Genomic DNA, 19,247 nt, shown 5'->3' on the forward strand with positions numbered 1-19,247 from the left:
GAATCACTGTGTGAAAACATAATTAAAACAGTGACTAACATTGGGAAGATATATGGGAATTTCCATCATACATACCACTTTTTCAGTCTGGTTTTGTGCTGTTTAATATTAGGGCCTTTGTTAGAAAAATGTTCAGTTAGAAAGTGAAAACTAAAGTGGAACTGAAGAAAAGAAACCCTGCAAGAGGGCTAAGAGCACAATGCAGACAGCCTGCCTGTGAAATATCATTTGCTATCAATAGGTGTTTCAGACTGGTAGAATTCCAGAATATGTCCTGCTACCATTAATATAATTTTTTCCAAACCCTACTTTTTTTTTTTTTTAATTTGTAATTCTTTATTACAATGGGAGTTTTATTGAATTTTGGGGTTAGCTGCATGAATGCTCAGCATATTCTGATTTGCCAAGTCCTTTCCAGGTCTACCAACAGGAACAGTCCATGAAACATGGTCTGTAATGGAATGCTTTTGCCCAGCATCAAGTAGTCTATAAAATGTATAGGCACACTTCAGTTTAACAGGCAGGTTTGCATTTCAGAAAGAAGAATTCTCTTGAATGAGGCAAACTAATGGCTTTTGTGTTTCAATTATAACAGGGTGAACCTGGTGACCCTGGAGAGAAGGGCTTAGCTGGACCCCCTGGACAGAGAGGCATTCCTGTGAGTTTTCTTTCTAATTCAGGACCCCTGTATTTTATTACCTATCCATCTGAGTCAGGAATGTCCATTCCCTTCTATTTTCTCCATTTGATACAATTAAAATTATTTCACGTTTGGTTCTCAGTTTCCTTATAGACACCAGATTTCTTGTGGGCTAGGACAATATCTTTCCCCTCAAATTCTTTAGAAGTGAGAAAGTATGTAAAAGGAAGGGCACACAGTGGAAAGAAATTATGACCTCTATCTTTGTTTTTCCTCTACAGTTTTTGCCACTGTTTGCTAGTGTTTTTAGATTGTGTTTTGATAGCTTGTCCAATGTCATCAGTCTTAGTAACTTGGGCAGGTCATTGTAATGGGACAATCTTAATTCCAAAATGAAATTGGATCTAAACCTAATCCTCAATTAAAAGCTAATTCATAGCATATTTAACTCACACAGGGCATGGATGGCAGAGATGTCTATGGTCCTGAAGGAAGCAAAGGAGCAAAGGTATGTGGTTTAAGTCAGAGAGTGTCTCAGTCTCCATTCTACTGTGTTACCAAACATGATCATTCATATTTGATTGAAAAGAAATGTAGGACATGCAAAGTGCATTTCTAAGGTTCAGTGAGAGGCTCAGGATTACCACAGTCCTTGAGAGACATTCTTCCATAGGATATTCTTTTGAGGACTACTCACTCTTACTCTTTCCCTGATATATATATATGTGTGTGCATATATATGTGGAGGATTGTACTTGCAGTGCACAGTGCTTTCTTCCCACTTCAGCCTGCCTGACTGAACCTTGCTATTGGCAAGTGTTGGTGGGCTGGACACTATGGGCTCTTTTAATTTTTCTTGTTTCAGAGGAAGGATTCCCTAACTACCAAGGTGGGGGTGGTACTCTCCAAACATTGTCACTGTTTTCATGTGAATTTTTTTCCTTGTGTTCCTACTGTCAGCAGTCAAATCTGAGGATTAACCTCTGGATTGTTAAGAAATTTTTATAATTCCCTTCACAGTGCTGAAAAAAAAAGTAATGAAATGCCTTCATCTCTAAAATTGTACAAGAATTCGGCTAAAATAAAAAGTATACAGAAAGTATGAGGTCAAAATCATGGTACCGGTGGATCAGTCTATGAGCAAAGTGGTCAGGATATTGGAAACAGCTGCAGTTCTCCTTTCAAAGAGTTTGTGCAATATTGCAACACTAGTCCTTTCTTGTTGCTTGTGAAACAGAAAGGGTCCAGTGAATCTCACTGGTAGGCCCATCTGTTTCATTCTCCCTTTCTGTGAGAGAATCAGAGTGCAGCAGAAAGCTGCAGAAAAGATATGAAAGGCTTTCTAGGAGCCTCTCCTATAGATGAACTCCTTTTTTTTTAAATGGCTTTTTGGGAAAGTGGCCCTTGATACTTCTTATTTTCCAATCTCTTTTCTTACCTTCGTAGCTCTAACAATTTTCTTTGATAGCAGAATTTCACAGGTTACACATATGTTATATGCAAGAGGACAAGGAAATATATAAGTAGTGTGAATTCCAATGTTTAGAAAAGATACACTTCACTTCTGATTGGCTTTTGTAAGAGTTTCCCTATTTCTCATGGGGGAACAAAGAACACACTAGAAACTGAAGTAACTGAAAACACTTGATGAATTGACTTCTGATAAGCCAAGGAAATATTATGGTATCATTGTTTAATCTGGGTGGTATAAAATTTTGAAACTACATTCAAACACTGGGTTCTGAATCTGAATTCACATGCTACATGGGAATTCCTCTGCATGTTATTAGGAGACATGAATAAGTTTTGATAAAACACTTACTGAGAAATGGAATATTCTTGAAAATTTAGAAACTGATGGAAATTCTTAAAATGCCCTTCCCTTAGATGAACAAGGTATTAATCTAAAATTACATAATTCGAGACCAGAGTAGCAGCCACTATTGCTCGGACGAGTTGTAAAGCTGAGAATAATTTTGAAATTATTTTTGGTTTAAAGGCATCAAACACTAACCAGATCACAAAGTTCTAGATTCTTATGAAGTCTTTGTCCTTTCTTTTCATAGGGAGAATCTGGATTCATAGGATATCCTGGTCCAGAGGTATGACTAAATGGGCACATTTCATTTATTTTTGTCTTGTTTTACATTATTCTTCTTTGTAAAAGGTTGCCTGTGTTTCTGTCTGTCTTCTCCTTTCCAATAAATTCTGGATTTAATTTATTTTCAGGGAGAAGAAGGAGATCAGGGCATTCCAGGAGCTGAAGGACCCAAAGGAATTAGGGGTAGAAGAGTAAGAATGATAAATCTGCTAACTCTGTGAGAGTTCTAAAAGTAAAACCCTCACACCAAAAGTGGTTTTTATCTAAAGTTTTTTAATTTGTTACCGCTCTGATCTTTTATTGCCATATTTTGGGCAAGAAGTCTTGAGAAAGTGCAGGTCGAAATCTTCAAAAGTGTTAGTTGCTGATAATTGTTAGGAGTGGTAGACTATCTTTATGAAAATGCAGGATCCAACTCAAAGTATCATTACAGAGATTTTTTTCCCCTTATGAAGTTTGGTACCTGTGCATGCGATTATAAAGAATAATATATTGTATTTCTATTTTTAGGGTAATTCTGGCGCACCAGGTTCCCTGGGAGATCCAGGTGACCAAGGGCCATCAGGACCTATGGTAATTTTTGTTTTTAATAAAATTTTTAGTTTTAAGAAAATCACCCTTAAATTACTCTTAAAATTACTATTAGATTAATGGAATATCTAATAGTGTTTCACATGGTAAACTATGTTTAGTCAGCCTGGCAGTTGCACAGAGTTATGTCTTGCCTGTGGATGTGTGTGCACAGAAGCACCAGCTGCTGGAAATGAAACTGCAACAAAACAATGCTGGCCAGAATTTCTTCCACAGTATTTGGTATTTTCTTCAGGCTGTGTGCATATCTAATTAAAAGAACAGAAAATACTGAAATATAGAACTGAATAGGTCTGCTAAATGCCAATAGTTCTTTAAAATTTAAAAAGAAAAGCAAGGTAAAATGAAACTTGCAGTTACAGGCACTTAAAGTTTAAATTGACTATAACCTGTTAATCCATAATTCAAGCAGATGTCTTGAGGTATTTTCCAGTGTCTGTGCTCTGCATTTTATACAACAAAATGTTTTATTCTTTATCTAAGCAGGTGAAAGGATTAGGGATTTCAATAGGATTTAGGACTAACCCTTTAAGTAGTTAGGAAAATCCCTGTATGTGTCTATCTTTACCCTGCAGCAATTCTGAAAATTAGCTCCCTAGTGACCAGAAACAATCCCTACTGTTAATGATTTTCTTGTTAAACTTTCTTTAGCTTACTCTTTAAATTGAAATGTGGAACACTGTTGGTAATACTGTCTTTACCTGAATAACATGGATCACAGGATGTATGTAACTTAGTAAACATTTTTTTCCCTTCTCATTACACTGTATTGGTTAATGAATGTACCTGTCCCAATTTATTCTATGATGCTGGGCACAAGAATGGTTAAGAGTGCCAGCTGGAGCACATTTCCCTCTCTGCTACTTGGCCACTCACAAAATTTACAGATAGATCTTGTGAGTTGATGAGCCACAGCTGTGGGCCTTGCCAGTCCACAGTCCAAGAAATCTTCAGAGATATTTCAAGTTCAAGATCTCCTCTTCAGGTGAGAATAGAGCTTGGGATGTATGGGCTTGGTGGGGTTATTGCTGTAGCAGTACATCAGTGAAATGAAAAAGTAGGAACCCTGTAAGAAGTGGAAGAGGTAGGAATGAAGGAAGAGGCACAGGTAGTTGACAGGGCCAGCCAAAACAGGCTTGTTTCACCCATCCTTGGTGGTTTGATTATCCATATGTGTCAGGTCTGCCCAGCTCAGTCACCACCACTGACTTGCTATCAGTAGCATTCTTTAGGACCCAGGCAATTCACAGTAAACTCTTGCTGAACAGTACCAAAGAACATGGATCTGCTGGGAAACATAGAAGAAAAAAAGCATGGAAAGGCAGTGATGGTACTAGCAGCAAGACAGCAGAGGAGGTGAGAAAGGTAGCACAGGCAGATGGAGGAATAGAAGGTTAACTGAAAGGGGAAAGAACAAATCTGGGGACAGGGCTGTAATTTGGAGATGTAAGGAAGTATACAATTTTGGCAAAATGTAGTGTTATGGTAGAAAGTGGGTGAGGAAAAGAAGTGGGATGGGGAGTTCAAATTTTCCTGCTGTATCTCACTGCTGCTCCGTGGGAGTAAGGGAAATTTTTCAGTAGTCTTATGCATCTGAAATGCACACATGATGAGTACTCAAGCTCCCTTGAAAATTAGTTATTTTACCTATATTTCATTTCTGTTATGAAGATTAAACAACACTTTTATTTTGAAAAAAAAAATGCTTGGAGTGCTGTTGTTTTTCCACAGCTCCCAAAGAGAAAGTTGCAGAGTAGGTAAAGGTGTCATGATGTGTGTATGGTCTGCAGGATCTTTCAAGGTAGAACTGTGGGGATTGTAATGTGCAAGAGGAGAGGGAAAGCTTGTCACACACCAGATGTTGGAAAATATGTGAAGTGCAGGTAACAGAACCATAGCGCAGAAACTGCTGTTTATAAGGGAACCCAATTACTGCTCCCCAAGAGCAGCAAGTATTGAACATTTAAAAACCATTAAGAAAAATGGACTGAGAAATAAATCTGACAAGTAGTCTGCAGCTCTGAGCATATATGTACTGGGAACTGCCATCTCCTCTCAAATTCATAAATGATTGCTGGGAAACACTGTTTTGCCTGCATTTTCTTTGGGCTACAGAGTAACACATGGGAATACATTAGCAGGGTCTGGTTTTATGGATCTATCTTTAATTTTTTTCAGGGTGCCAAGGGACCAGTGGGCACCATTTTAATGGAAGTAAGTAATCACCTTACAGCTAACTATACTGCACGGAATTATCTGGTTTCGTTTCCATTGATAATCCCTGACAGCAATGAGCACACTTAGCTGTTATAAAATAGTATATTTTCCATGTGCTTGTCAGAGTGTGCAGTGGGTTCTGCCATTCTGCAAGCAACCAAGGAATGAGAAACATTTATGCATGTGGATTAACACCATGTCCAAACTTTTACAAACGATTGGACAATTAATATTCATTTATCTGTTTTTTTCACTCATATCAGTTTACACAATAGCTCACATTAGGGTTACTATTTCCCTTTTTGTAACGGAAGGCATTTCTTCAGCAACAGTTATTTTCACTGGGAATTACAGTGCAGGATTTCTTCAGAATCCTAATCCCATGTAAAAGGAACACTTCTGAGTAAAGACTTCATTAATCCTTGCATGCATGACTACCTGTAGGCAGTACTATTGCAGGTGTGTTCTGTGTCCAGAGGACATCTCTCCTTCTTCATGGGCTTCTCACTTCCTTTGTGAGTCACTATTGGAATGCCCATTGTTTATGGAAGTGCCATTGACTGATGACATCTTAGATCAATTTACTATACAAAATAAAGAATGGATGGCACTCATTCATAAAGAATTTAATGATTGTTTTAATGCTTCAGAACATCATTAAATGCCAACAGAGCACATCTTAAAAAATGTGCCTAGTTTCTGCAGCAAGGGGAGAGAGTTCCTGCACTATCTGTTATAAAAAGGGACTCGACTCTGTGATTCTGGATTTCTTGTAATGAAAGTTATTTTAGGAACTGGGATACAACCTTCAGCTCAAACCAACAGTAAGATTCCCAGTCTGGGGTGGTCTGGGATTTGCCATTAATTCCTTTTTTATTAATTTTGAACCTGCAGCCTTGTGAACTTGTGAATTTTACCCGAAAAAACTGCCGTAAGTGGGGAAATCTTCTTTTACTTCTGATTTCACGTAGTCACTCTTCCTGAATGTAACAGCCTTCATTGGAAACCCTATAAACTGATAGTTTTTATCTAGGTTCAGTTTGACTGGTAGTTGTTAATTGTAAGGGCTTTCGGCAGGTGTATGAAGCAAACTTATGCTTTTTGATAATTTTTCCTATCTGTTTATTACAAAAAATATAGCAAATATTTCTTCCTCATTAAAGATCAAAAAAATCTTTGGTATTGTGCCAACACCCTTTGGAGAGTTCTCTGAGAAAAGACAAAATTTTTATTTCAGCTGTCACCCAGATTAGGTGTGTTCATTCTCAGATATGTGTGCTCAGCAGAACCCAGGATAATTTAAAAAATTCTTATCCAGTAAAATGGCATTATTTTGACTATTTGATTGTAAAAGAGGAATGTGGCCTTGCACTGACAGACTCTGTCAGTTGTCTGAACTTTGGCCAGGCTCTTCATTAAAAGCCAGTGAATAAGTCACTATTTTAATGCATATGAGTCCAAAATAATTAATTGCTCTCCCTCTCTTCCTTCCAGCATGCTCATCAGGTAAGCCCATCTGGTCTCTGAATATCCATTATTTTATAGATTTGAAGAAGAAACGAACAATGTTTGAGTTGTGGAAAGTTTCTCACATAACTTTTGTGCTTTGATATACAGACACGTGCCCAGCTTATCCAACTGAAGTGGTTTTTGCCTTGGATATGTCTGATGATGTTACACCAGCTGCATTTGAAAGAATGAGGAACATTGTTATGTTATTGCTGAAGACCATTAAGATCAGTGAAAGCAATTGCCCAACAGGCGCTCGTGTCTCTGTTGTTTCTTTCAATACCAACATGCACTACCTCATCCGATTCTCTGAATTCCAAAAGAACAACTTGCTGCTACAAGCCATCCAGAGAATCCCACTTGAGAGATCCAGTGGAAAACGAAATATTGGGGCAGCCATGAGATTTGTTGCGAGAAATGTCTTCAAACGTGTTCGTCAGGGCATCCTCACAAGAAAAGTTGCCCTGTTTTTTGCCAATGGTCCATCGCAGGATGATGTTGCCATCAGCACAGCTGTGCTTGAGTTGAGTGCCTTGGACATCACTCCAGTGGTTATTGCCTTCAGTGAGGTGCCAAATGTCAGACGTACCTTCTCTGTAAGTAGAGCCTGTTGAAAACTGAGTCAGTCACCCACTTGCTGAGTATCTGCTAGGATTTGAGTGAATCCTGTTCTCCAGCCTAAGCCCTACAGGAACTGTCCAATCCCTTACTAGAAAGGGGTATAATTTTAACAAAGCAGCAGTGATTCACTTGACCATAGTGATCACCATCTGACCTTTTTCTGAACATAAATTATTAATGTCTTGTGCTTTTAGGGAAAATCAGAGAATTTCCATAATGTTCTGTTAATTTCACTTATTTACTATGCCTTTTTATTTCTGAAGTTGTAACAAGTAATAAAAATTTAACTAACAAACTCTGGCCCTAGTTTCTAGAAAAGTTAGTAGAAGGTTTCAAGCATGCCTTCTGTTTTTTCAAAAGAAAATTAAATTAGCAAAGCCCCTCTTGATATCTTTATTGCCATTTGTACATGAGAAAACTATGAAATTTTGTTTTAAAATATGACTTAATCTAAAAGATAGTAAAAAAATTAACAGTCCATTTTAAAAGGTACAAAAGGAAAGCAATTCTATATTTATTTAAGGTTTCATAATATAGATTGCATGTTCTCCGTCCTTTGAATTTGTTTTAATATCATCTGTGCTCAGTTTTAACTTTTTCAAAGTAGAATTCATTCCAGCTGCTGTTTCCTCAAAATTGTAATTTAAAAAAGAAATATGTTTACTTGTGCATGATTAAAAGTGCAAAACTTGGAGTTTAAGTTCTGATCTAGCAATATCTAAGTCAGTCCTTTATTATTTATGCTATATTTATTCTCATGCAGCCTCATATTTATTAGTTGATTCATGTATTTTTCTGACTAAATGATAATTTACCAGAATGAAAAATTTCTGCTGACACATGAGAAGGAAACTTATGGTTTATTGCCTGGGTTGTTCCACAGGATAAACAGGAGCAAGAATCAGTATTTTCTTTACTTAGTATAAGCAGATTACAACTCTGAATGCATGTGATGACATCTGGTGACTTTACATAAATCTGTCTTCAGAGTAGAAGAGTTTAAAAGAGCTGCTTAGCAGGGGAAAGGCAAAAAATTCACTGCCCAGCACTCCTTTAAGTTTACAGTGATGGCAAGGCCAACAACCTCACCACCATCCCCACGTAAATACAGCTTCCCTTTTCCTTTCAGATGGACTTCTGCCCTTGGAATTGAGAGGTGGTGTAATCTCTATGATCCTACAAGTCTGTAGCCACAGATACTTACTGGCTTTACTTTGCTTCAGGAACTTCAGTTTATTGACCACATGCAGCCATTGCCAATTCTAATTCCCTTGAAGAGTTCTATCTGTAATATTCTTTACAGATGTTAATCAGAAATTAATTGTGTGGTGTATAACACACAAAGCCAAAGTTTAATGCAAAGAAGTAATTATTTCTTTGCTTACCATTATAGCTTATTCATATATGTTCATTTCCTGTAATACTGTGATATTTTAAAGCCATTTTTATCTTAGTCTACAAGGAAATGCTTTTCCATTGGATCACATCTGGATGGGGTTGGGTGGTGGTCAGTGAAATTGTAGAATGTTGGAGCATCTTCAGAGTTCCTCAAGCATTTCTGTGGTCAAATCTTCCACTGTGAAAGATTGTCTTTCTTCAGGTGATCCCAGGAAACATGTAGGTTGCTCTCATAATACAACTTTCTAATGCTAGAATTTTCCCTCCAAGAAATCATCTTCACCCTTTGTCCCAGAAAAAGAGATATCCTGAGATATCCTGCCCTTTTCTCTGTAGAAAAATAGCACCTTATTAAGAAAATAAAAAAGTGATGATCCTTCCCTGCAGAAAAAAAAGAAAAAAGACAGTCTTCATATATTTTGCCTTTCTTCTTAATGTTGCTTTTGTGTTTGCTCTAAAACACAGATTGATGACACAAGAAGATTTCAGTTATTTGTTTGGGAAAGACAACAGGACGAAAATTTGGAGGGCATCACATATTGTGCACTGTGCTTTGGTAAGACATTTTGCAAATTGCATCTGTTGGTCTATTTACCATTTCAATAACAAATTCTATAGCTTTTTTTTTTGCAATGTGGTGGGGATTTTTTCTGGTACACCTTAAACACATCTGTGCTTAAATATAAAAGAAAAATATTAATGAACTGGTCAGAATCCTACTGCCATGAATGTTCCACAAGGAGTTTGCAGAGATGTATTAAGAACTGTGTGGTTGGTTGCATGGAGCAACTCAGCCCAGCTCTGCAGCCAGTAGGGATGTCTGAGTGTTCCCATTCCAGGATGGTTAGAAGACAGTGCTATGGCTGTTTCTTATAATTTCCAAGAGAAACTTCACTCCTTTACAGAGGAAACTTTACTCCTTTTTCTGTCTCTGACATTCCAGTCAGCTGAACCCTTCTGCAACTGGGCCTTCTTGCCTTCTGTGACAGATAATTTTGTGGTTACAGAATACCACTGCTGAGGAGTTACAATTTTAACTTCCTCTTCAGTGGATGGTAAGAAATAGAATCTCAAAATCACAAAAGCTGTTTAATTTCCATCTCAGCCATGTGAAATGAATTATTGTGTTTAGCATTTCCTTGTTAACAGAAATGCACTTAAAATAGCAAAAAGATTTTGGGAAGGCAGGCTCATTTGCTGTAAGTTCTATGCTGTGAGAGGGGGAGAAGCTGCTAAATGATAATATGTCAAAATGTTGAACAATGATCTGAGATGAAAAAACAGAGTTTGATTCTGTGTCCTTTACAATGTTCAGAGAAGATTTCAAGAGAAGAAAATTTCTCCAGGGAACTGTTATCTATGAAATTTTTCCTTATGAATGTTTTTCTGCTCTCATGCATGAATGATTTCCCCTAGTATCTCAAAACCTTCTTCAGCAGGACTCGTCTTGTTGTTCCTTACTAGAACAAAAATATTTCAAGCTCCTGTTACAAATGGAAGTAGGGGTTTAGAAAATTTCTTGCCTTTTGCCCAGGCCTCTGGCAGCAGGCAGTAGCTTTATTGAGGCAGCCAGAACCCCAAAACCCACTCTCATTCACAAGTTCTTTAATAATGGCTGATTTGGTCTATTATAGAATGAATCATTTAATTAATAGGCAGAAAACTAAGAGACATAAGACTTAAACCAAACTAATACTACACAGGAATAAGGATAAAAAGAGAAACTACTAGTAGATAGATACAGCATGAAGTTAAAGGTACCTATTAATGTTACAGCTAATGAAGAAATAATATAACTTCAATGGGTTCAATATATCTTACCATCCAATTGCTGGTGGGGCACATACACATCGAGATCCTTTCCCTCAATCCCCAGGGAAGTAACCACAGAACCTGCATCCAGGCTCTGGGGAGAGTTTCAGGGTGTGTGTGTAGAAGGCTTCTGCCTCTGTGATAACTCTGTGTCTTTTATAGTTTGTTAAACAGTGTCTTTCAGTCAAGAATATTTCCTTTATCCCTTCCCACATCTGTTCTCCAGACTAAGTTGTTGATTCCTAGCTGAGTCCTGAGCCCTTTTGGAACCAAGGAAAACCCCTTGCTGGGCCTTTCAGCCTCTAGATTATCTCTTTATGGACCAATTCCCTGTGGTAAAGAGGAGGGGGTATAGAGTACAGCTACAGCTCCCAAATTGATTAGAGGTTTTTTGTTTGTTTTGTTTGTTTTTGTTTGGGTTTTTGTTTGTTTGTTTGTTTGTTTTGATTTTTTTAGATCAAAGTTTAGGAAAAAGAAAAAAAGCGTTTGTAGTGGGTTGACCCTGTCTGGATGCCAGACAATCCCTCCACAGCTGGGCAGGGGATAAGGAGATAAGGACAGAGAGATCACTCATCAAATGCTGCCATGGGCAGAACAAAGTTGAATTACAAATATTAATTGAATTTATTACTAACAAAACAAAAACAGACCAACAAAAAGTAAAATTAGACCTTAAAACCACCTTCCCCCCCCACTCCCGCCTTCTCAGCTCTACCGTCTCCCTACCAGCAGCACACAGAGATGGAGAATGGGAGTTATGGTCAGTTCATCAAACAGTGTTTCTGCCAGTGCTCAGGGAGAGCATGGGGTCCCTCCCATGGAAGATAGTTCTTCATGAACTTCTTCAACAGAAGCCCATCCCATCTTCAAACTGGTGCAATGTGAGTTCATTGCCCCATGCGCAATAGTCCTCTCCAAACTGCTGCAGCATGGGTCACTCTTCCATGGGGTGCAGTCTTTCAGGCACAGGGTCACAAGTCTTGCCAGAAAACCTGCTCCAGCCTGGGCTCCTCTCTCCATAGGTCTGCAGGTCCTTGCCAGGAGCCAACTCCAGCATGGGCCTTCCACAGTTTCACAGCCTCCTCTCAGGCATCCACCTGCTCTCACATGGGGTTCATCCACAAACTGTAATTAGATCTCTGCATCCCCTGGATCTCCATGGGCTGCAGGGGAACAGCTGCCTCAGCATAGTCTTCACTAGGGGCTGCAAGGGAATCTCTGCTCCAGTACCTGGAGTACCTCCTCCCCTCCTTCTCCACTAACCTTAGTGTTTGCATAGTTGTCTCTCTCACATATTTTCACTCTGCTTTTCTATGGCCACAATTAAGTCTGCATAATAGCATTTCTTGTCTTCTTCTTAAATATGTTATCACAGAGGCATGTCCACCACTTCTAATTGGCTTAACCAGTAGCATGTCTCTCTTGGAGCTAGTGGCATTGGCTCTGCTGGACATGGAGAAAGCTTCCATCAGCTTTTTACAGAAGCCATCCCTGTAGTGCCCCCCACTACCAAAACTTGGCCATACAAACCTAATACAGATCTACAGGACTTTGTGTGAAATTTGTATGAATCATTGCTTTTGTTGTATTGTTAAATAGTTCACTGGATATTGGGTCTTCCTCTTTAGATAAATGCAATCCGAGAACCAACTGTGAGGTGCCTTTTTCTCCCCTGGTTCAGATGGATATGGATATAACTTACATCATGGACAGCTCTCGCAGCATTAGCAGTGAAGAGTTTCAGAGAGCCAAAGACTTTGTGAGCAACATGGTGGATCAGTTTGTCGTTTCCTCACAGCCAAACGAATCATATGGAGGCATCAGAGTGGCACTGGTGCAACAGGCTCCTAGGGGCTTCCTGCCTGACAGAAACCAGACACCTGTGGCCTTGGAGTTTGACCTAGTCACATACAGCAATAAAGATTTGATGAAGAAACACATCCAAGAGTCTGTTCACCAGCTGGAAGGGCCATCAGCCATTTCTTCTGCTCTACAGTGGACAGTTGAAAACGTATTCTTTAAAGCCCCCAGACAAAGAAAACACAGGGTCATATTTACAATAGTCGGAAGCAAAACAAGCACATGGGACAGAGAAAGGCTGAGAGAGATTTCACTCGGAGCCAAGTGCCAAGGGTTCACCTTATTCACTCTTGCACTTGGCAGTGATGTGAGTGACAATCAGCTGATGGAGCTGTCAAGCTCCCCCACAGATCAGCACTCACTGACACTGGGCAGGTTTTCCACCCCAGAGATGGCATATGCTCAGAGGTTTAGCAGGGCATTCCTAAATCTTCTACAACGTAAGTATCATACAGCAGCATTTGCTTCACTTGTGGAAAAAAAGACAAATGTTGTGTAGAAAAAGGTAGTCAGTGTATATGTGCTATCATTCATTTCCTGGTCATAACTTTGCTGCTAATCATCCATGATTAGTTTACCTCAGATGCTGGACATTAATAAAAGTGCCAGTAATGACAGAACAGCATTCTATTCTAAAGTAGTCTTTTTCCCTTAAGTTTTTATTTAATGTGTGGCTTTGTGTACTCCACTTTCACTAAAGACAGACCATTCTTCAGCTAAGAAAATTGTCATGTTCCTGATTTAGGCCCACATTTCTCCTCAAACTATTGACAAGTCCAGATCAACTGAGCTGTTTATGCCTATTTAGGCTTTGGGACAGGTACAAGATAAATATTTTGCACATTTGACTTCAACCTCTCTACAGAGCAGACACAGGACTTACTTTTCAGGACACATTCATGAAGATGCTTAGTCTTAAATGCTTTGACATGGAAACAAGAGAATAGCAAAAAGGAAATTGCCACTTATTTAAAATCCTCATCACAAGCATATGCTTGGAGATGTCAAAGTTTCTATAGAAAGATAAATAGTGCATTAAAAAGTAAGACAAAATATAAAAGATTGGTTCAGTAGTCATTCTCATCTATCTGATCTCTATAATATTTTTCATTTTTCTGGGCATAGTGTCAGTCACTCTGGATATAGTGTGTTACTTATTCAAAGACGCAAACTCCAGTTCACAAAAACAGCCATGTAGTGGTTTTTATTAATCCTACTTTTGAGGACTTTAAAACTCACCCCTGCCACCTGTGCTTTCTCACAGAAGAAATGAACAGTTATCCTTCACCTGAACTTCAAGAAGAATGTGAAAACTTAGATCGGGGAGACATACAACAGGAAGCATCCATGACTGAAAGGTTGGAAATTGCCTATTGAACTTTTTGAGAACATACCTCTGAATGTAAGATTTATCCCTTTGGGTTAGTTTTTACATTCAAAGTAGTTATAACATAAATGGGATTGGGGTCAAAAGTTTTTTTCATGTTTTTCAGAAGGAATGAACCAGATGCATTTTCTAAGGTCATATTGGTGCTTAATTTTTTTTTTCCCCCTCTCTTTGGAAGGATACCTTTTCCTGGAATGGCTGAAAGTGATTCCAGTCAAGTTTTAGAAGACATGGAAAAAAATGAAAGTAGAGTCATGAAGAGTATGAAAGAGAACACCAAGGAACCTGTATACACAGTGCCAGAAATGAGAGATGATTATGAGGAGAATGAGTATTTCACAGAGGAAAATGCTAAAAGGGAAAAGCCTCAAGAGTGTGGAAAAGCTCAGGAGAAGAACAAGAAAAACTTAGAGACAACAGCAGAAACTAGAAGTGGCTGTAATGATTATGGTATGATTCTAGAATATGAAAATCTTTTTTAATTCAGTAAAAAGACTAAACTGTAAAGGACTCAACTGAATATTTTTACAAGATGAGGAATTTCCAGCTACATTTTTCCAAAGGTTTTAGTCATCATATGTTAGTATTTAGTCCAAACCTATATAGTAGTTAAAGATTGAACTACAGGTGTCATTATAACTTCAGTTTTGATTCATAACTTTTTGTAATAATATCATGCAAAGTTCTAATCCCCCTTACTAAAATAGTCAATAATTTTAAAATCCCCAAGTTGCTCTGTAATTAGTAGTTAATCCTGTTGCTAATTTAGCTCAACATGGAGGAACTAATTATATTTCTGCTACAGTCTGTTCCGGTAGGAAGAACAGGATCCATCAGCAGAGGTATCAAAAGATGTATTCTTCATGGTTTTAACTGTACTTCCTAATGATACATTTTTCATTGCAGATTTGCCATTAGACATAGGCATGGGAAGCTGACTGTGAGATTATTTGGCACCAATGTTTTTGTAACACTATTGAGTGAATTTTATGTTTAAAGTATAATTAGAGAGAAGTTATGTGAAAATAAATGAAAAGGTGTCTGCATAGATTTGGGTGTGGTAGTTCATTTCTACAGACGTTATCCCTTTGTTTTTCATCTCTCTCCACTCAAGAATGGTTCTGGAATTGTAGCCTCATTCAGGATGAGAGAGGATCAGTAACAGGAAGATATGTTACTGTTTATACTTTACTAATAAAATATTTCCTTTGATGAAGTAGTCATGGTCACTGCACTTGAGTAAGAAACTACCTAAGCCACTTATGAGAGCTGTATGAACTGCCTTCCCCAATCCTGTATTGTAATTAGTGACCCAACATTTTACTTCTAAAAACATGTAGCCCAGTTCCAGAACTTGCCTTTTGAGAGATGTACTTTGTGCTCATCTCTTGCTTGAGATTTTTGCTTTTCGGTTGATTAGGAGAAGGTTATGTAATTTTAAATCTTTAAGTTGTATCATTATATTTCTTTATTTCTCAGTTCTTCCTCTTTAATATTGTACTGACACCAAAGTCTAGAGCTGCCTTTCTGTCTTCTTTTGAGTAACTCTGAATTTACATTGGTGAAAGATCATTAGAACTGTTCTCACTGAATACCAGATTGCTACTAAGTATGCTCCTCTCACCTACTTTGCTAATTTATGCAATTTAAATCTGTAATACTCTTGGATTTGGCTAAGAGACTACCATGGATAGTTTAACAACCTATGTATACTAATTTATGAAATTTTATTGATGGATACCAGTATAAGAAGTTGCAATAAAGAAGAGGGGAATTATTAAAAAGCTTATTCTCCTAGTTTCTATGGACCAGGTATAGTTATTTTACAATCATTAAAAAACCCTCTTTTTGTTAGAAAACTAAACACCTTTTAGCAGTCCTATTTATGGCAATGAAAAATCTAGTTTCAGACATTCTTTCTGGGAAAAACAATCATAAAAAGAGGGTTTTCACACTGGCACTATGGAGTTCTAGATGAACACTTAGTGAATCTGTGTAAGACCTTGAACACTGCCTACTCCTTTTGTCTGACAGTTTGCACTGAATGTTATTTTTCCCTGAATTTACAATGCTGAGAAGGGTGGATTTTTCTTTCATTAAATCTGTCTCTTATTTCCCTTTTCCAGATGCATGTGACCTTGTTCAAGATAGTGGAGAATGTCAGAATTACATTTTGAAGTGGTACTACGACAAAGAGCAGAAAATGTGTGGTCAGTTCTGGTATGGGGGCTGTGGAGGCAATAAAAATAGATTTGAAACACAAGAAGAATGTGGATTCTTGTGTATAGAATCCTCCTAGTGCAGAGACACTTAAATTAACTCTTCAGTTAAACACTATCAGATTGATGTGGAAAAGGCATTCAAAGAGGAAGCTTTACATACCCACTCAGCTCCCATGTTTCAGTTGAAAGAAATACTTGATTATAAAATTATTATCTGGTGATGTAATTGTGAAAATAAAACTTAGGCTATTTCTCCATTGATCTAACATGTTGAGTATTGAGAAACTCTAATTAGCCAAGGGTACGCTGTTTAAAAGGCATAAAAATATTGAAACCTGACTTTTTTCCATAAGTACCAAAATGTGCACTTTCTGAATATACTGCATAAAACAAAGCAGTGCCTCAGAGATTTACATTAAATAATATCAGATGCAAGACACTGACATCAAAATGTTTTGAGGTGTTTTCTCACATTTATCCTGCTTGTAGAAAATATCAGAAAGCATTTAGATCTCAAATGACAGAATTCGTAGAACTTAATTCTCTTAAAGGATTTAAAAGATTTATTACCATAGCATCATTCTTGGCTTCTTTTCTTTTTTGCTTCTTTTTTTTTATGAATAATCCAACATGTGAATAAAATCGATCATTCTCAAATTATTTACTTCTGCTGTTAGTTCTTAAAGCAGGTGTAAGTGTATTCTCATGATGTGGCTTCCTATTAGTAAATAAGCATTGGTCCCCTGTCCTTGTTACCAGATGTTAGACAAGTGCTTTTATTTTAGAGCATTAGATTTTCATGGCTGCTCTCAAGTGAAAGAAAAAATTCCTGAAGACATCTGATTGAGGATAGTAAATGCAGTGCCCTGCAGAAGGGTAGGACTTATCTGAGCTTTCATACTCTGATGACTTACTGAAATTCTGTTGTTGCCCATTTTATTGCTGTAGAAGTCATGGTGCATTTAATTTTGTCACCACAGGCCATTCTGCAGAGGTGGCTGTACTTACCTGGCATTTTGTTCTTCTGTGGATTCACTTACAAGATACAAGAATTGATCTAGCAGCATCTTTCTATATGCTCCCTTGAAAAAAAAAGAAAAAATATTAAACTGGAAGAAAAGCTGTAAAAATTATGCAGAATTTTTTTCTTACTGAAGAAAAAAAGGGAAATAATGACATATATTCTATATATGAAGATAGATGCCACTGGATATAAACAATATGTGCCAGCTTTCCTTAAATAAAATTTAAAATTTCCCTTTGAAAATATAGGCTTTGCTGATTCAGAGGAATCACATACACAGCAGTGAGCAAAATTGAAGGGCTGGTTATAATACTGACTCTATGGAAAGAAGGTCTTGTCCACTTGTAGAAGGAATCAGCAGGGAATTTTATGAATGAAGTCATTCTGGTGCCACTGCTCAGTGCCACTGGACCAGACATCTGAACTTCCATATGAACTGCAGTCAAAGGCAGCCAAGTGCTGTGCCACAGTTGCCACTGCCAATGCCTTTTCCTCAGCCCTTTGGTGGCAGAGTGCGGGGCACATTTTGCTTCCACTTGGAGGGATCATTGTACACCTGAAATCAACTGCCCCAGGGGTGGGAACAAAGCCCTGCTGCCATGGACTGATCCAGACTGCACTGGAACAGGGTGAAGATACAGAACACCTGCAGTACATCAATGATACCATTGTATAGGGCAATACAGCAAAAAAAGTTTTTGAGAAAGGGAAGAAAATAGTCAAAATCCTTTTGAGAGCCAGTTTTGCAATAAAACAAAATAGAGTGAAGGGACCTGCACAGGAGATTCAAATTTTTAGGTGCTTCTCCTGGCATCCTGATTACCCATGTTGGATTGGATGTTCCTCTGCACATCACACAACTAATCCTACATAGAGTAAGTGGGTCACACCGATCACATAATGAGTTCAAATAAGAAACCTCAGTCATTCAGGAATCTTGGGAGTGATCATGAGCTGGCCAGAAGGAAAAGATTTTGGAATGTCACCTGAGGAGGAGGTAGCACATGTTGATAATACCCCACTAAATAATAAATCAGCAGAATGTGAGAAGCAATATGCCTTGTTTACTGCTGGATCTTGCCATCATGTGGGAATGCATCAGATAAGGAAAGCCACTGTTTGGAGTCCCTTTCTACAAGCCACAGAAACTACTGAAGGAGAAGGTGAATTGAGTCAATTTGCAGAGGCCAAAGCCATACAGTTGGCTTTAGTTGAGTACTACTGTTGAGTAGGAAAAGTAGTCAATACTTTATAATGATTTCTGGATGGTAGCAAGTGCCCTGTGGTTCTGGCTGCAGCAATGGAAGCAGGATAAATGGCAGCATAGGGCTAAGCCCATCAGGGCTGCCACATTGTGGTAAAATATTGCTGCCTCTGTGGAGAATCTGATTGTGCAGGTATGTCATGTAGATGCTCATGTTACACAAGAGTCAGGCCACTGAAGTACGTAAGAATAACCAGCAGCTGCCAAGACAAAAGTGGCACAGGTGGATTTGGATTGACAATGTAAGCATGAGTTATTACTATCTCAGTGGGGCCATGACACCTTGGGCCACCAAGGAAGAGATGCCGCATATAGGTGGGCTCATGACTGAGGAATGGATTTAGACAGAGACATTATCCTTGGATGTGAAAAATGCACTGCAATTAAGCAAGCCAGGCTGTTGAAACCTCTTTGGTACAGATGACAGTGACTTAAATGTAAGTATGAGGACACGTGGTAGATTGACTATACCACATTCCTGCAAACCTGTGATGGCAAGAGCCACATGCTTAAAATGGTGGCAGCAACCACCAGATGGCTGGAAGCATACCCTGTGCTCCATGCCACTGCCCATCCTGGGCCTTGAAAAGCAGTTCTTATG

General features: G+C 38.3%; 1 protein-coding gene across 1 annotated transcript in view; it reads left to right on the forward strand.

The window, feature by feature from the left end:
* The window catches only part of COL6A6 (collagen type VI alpha 6 chain), a 42,513-nt gene extending 25,647 nt beyond the window's left edge, over positions 1-16,866 (forward strand). The window contains exons 18-30 of the mRNA XM_077176619.1: positions 596-658; positions 1,098-1,148; positions 2,707-2,742; positions 2,870-2,932; positions 3,252-3,314; positions 5,511-5,546; positions 6,444-6,480; positions 7,167-7,654; positions 9,543-9,633; positions 12,518-13,189; positions 14,014-14,107; positions 14,315-14,586; positions 16,263-16,866. Coding sequence (XP_077032734.1) covers positions 596-658; positions 1,098-1,148; positions 2,707-2,742; positions 2,870-2,932; positions 3,252-3,314; positions 5,511-5,546; positions 6,444-6,480; positions 7,167-7,654; positions 9,543-9,633; positions 12,518-13,189; positions 14,014-14,107; positions 14,315-14,586; positions 16,263-16,435 — 2,139 coding nt within the window. The 3' untranslated portion in view covers positions 16,436-16,866. The remainder of the gene's footprint in view (positions 1-595; positions 659-1,097; positions 1,149-2,706; positions 2,743-2,869; positions 2,933-3,251; positions 3,315-5,510; positions 5,547-6,443; positions 6,481-7,166; positions 7,655-9,542; positions 9,634-12,517; positions 13,190-14,013; positions 14,108-14,314; positions 14,587-16,262) is intronic.
* The last annotated feature ends 2,381 nt before the right edge of the window (positions 16,867-19,247 follow it).

This window comes from Agelaius phoeniceus, chromosome 1, assembly GCF_051311805.1.
Source record: "Agelaius phoeniceus isolate bAgePho1 chromosome 1, bAgePho1.hap1, whole genome shotgun sequence".
Taxonomy (NCBI): Eukaryota; Metazoa; Chordata; class Aves; order Passeriformes; family Icteridae; genus Agelaius; species Agelaius phoeniceus.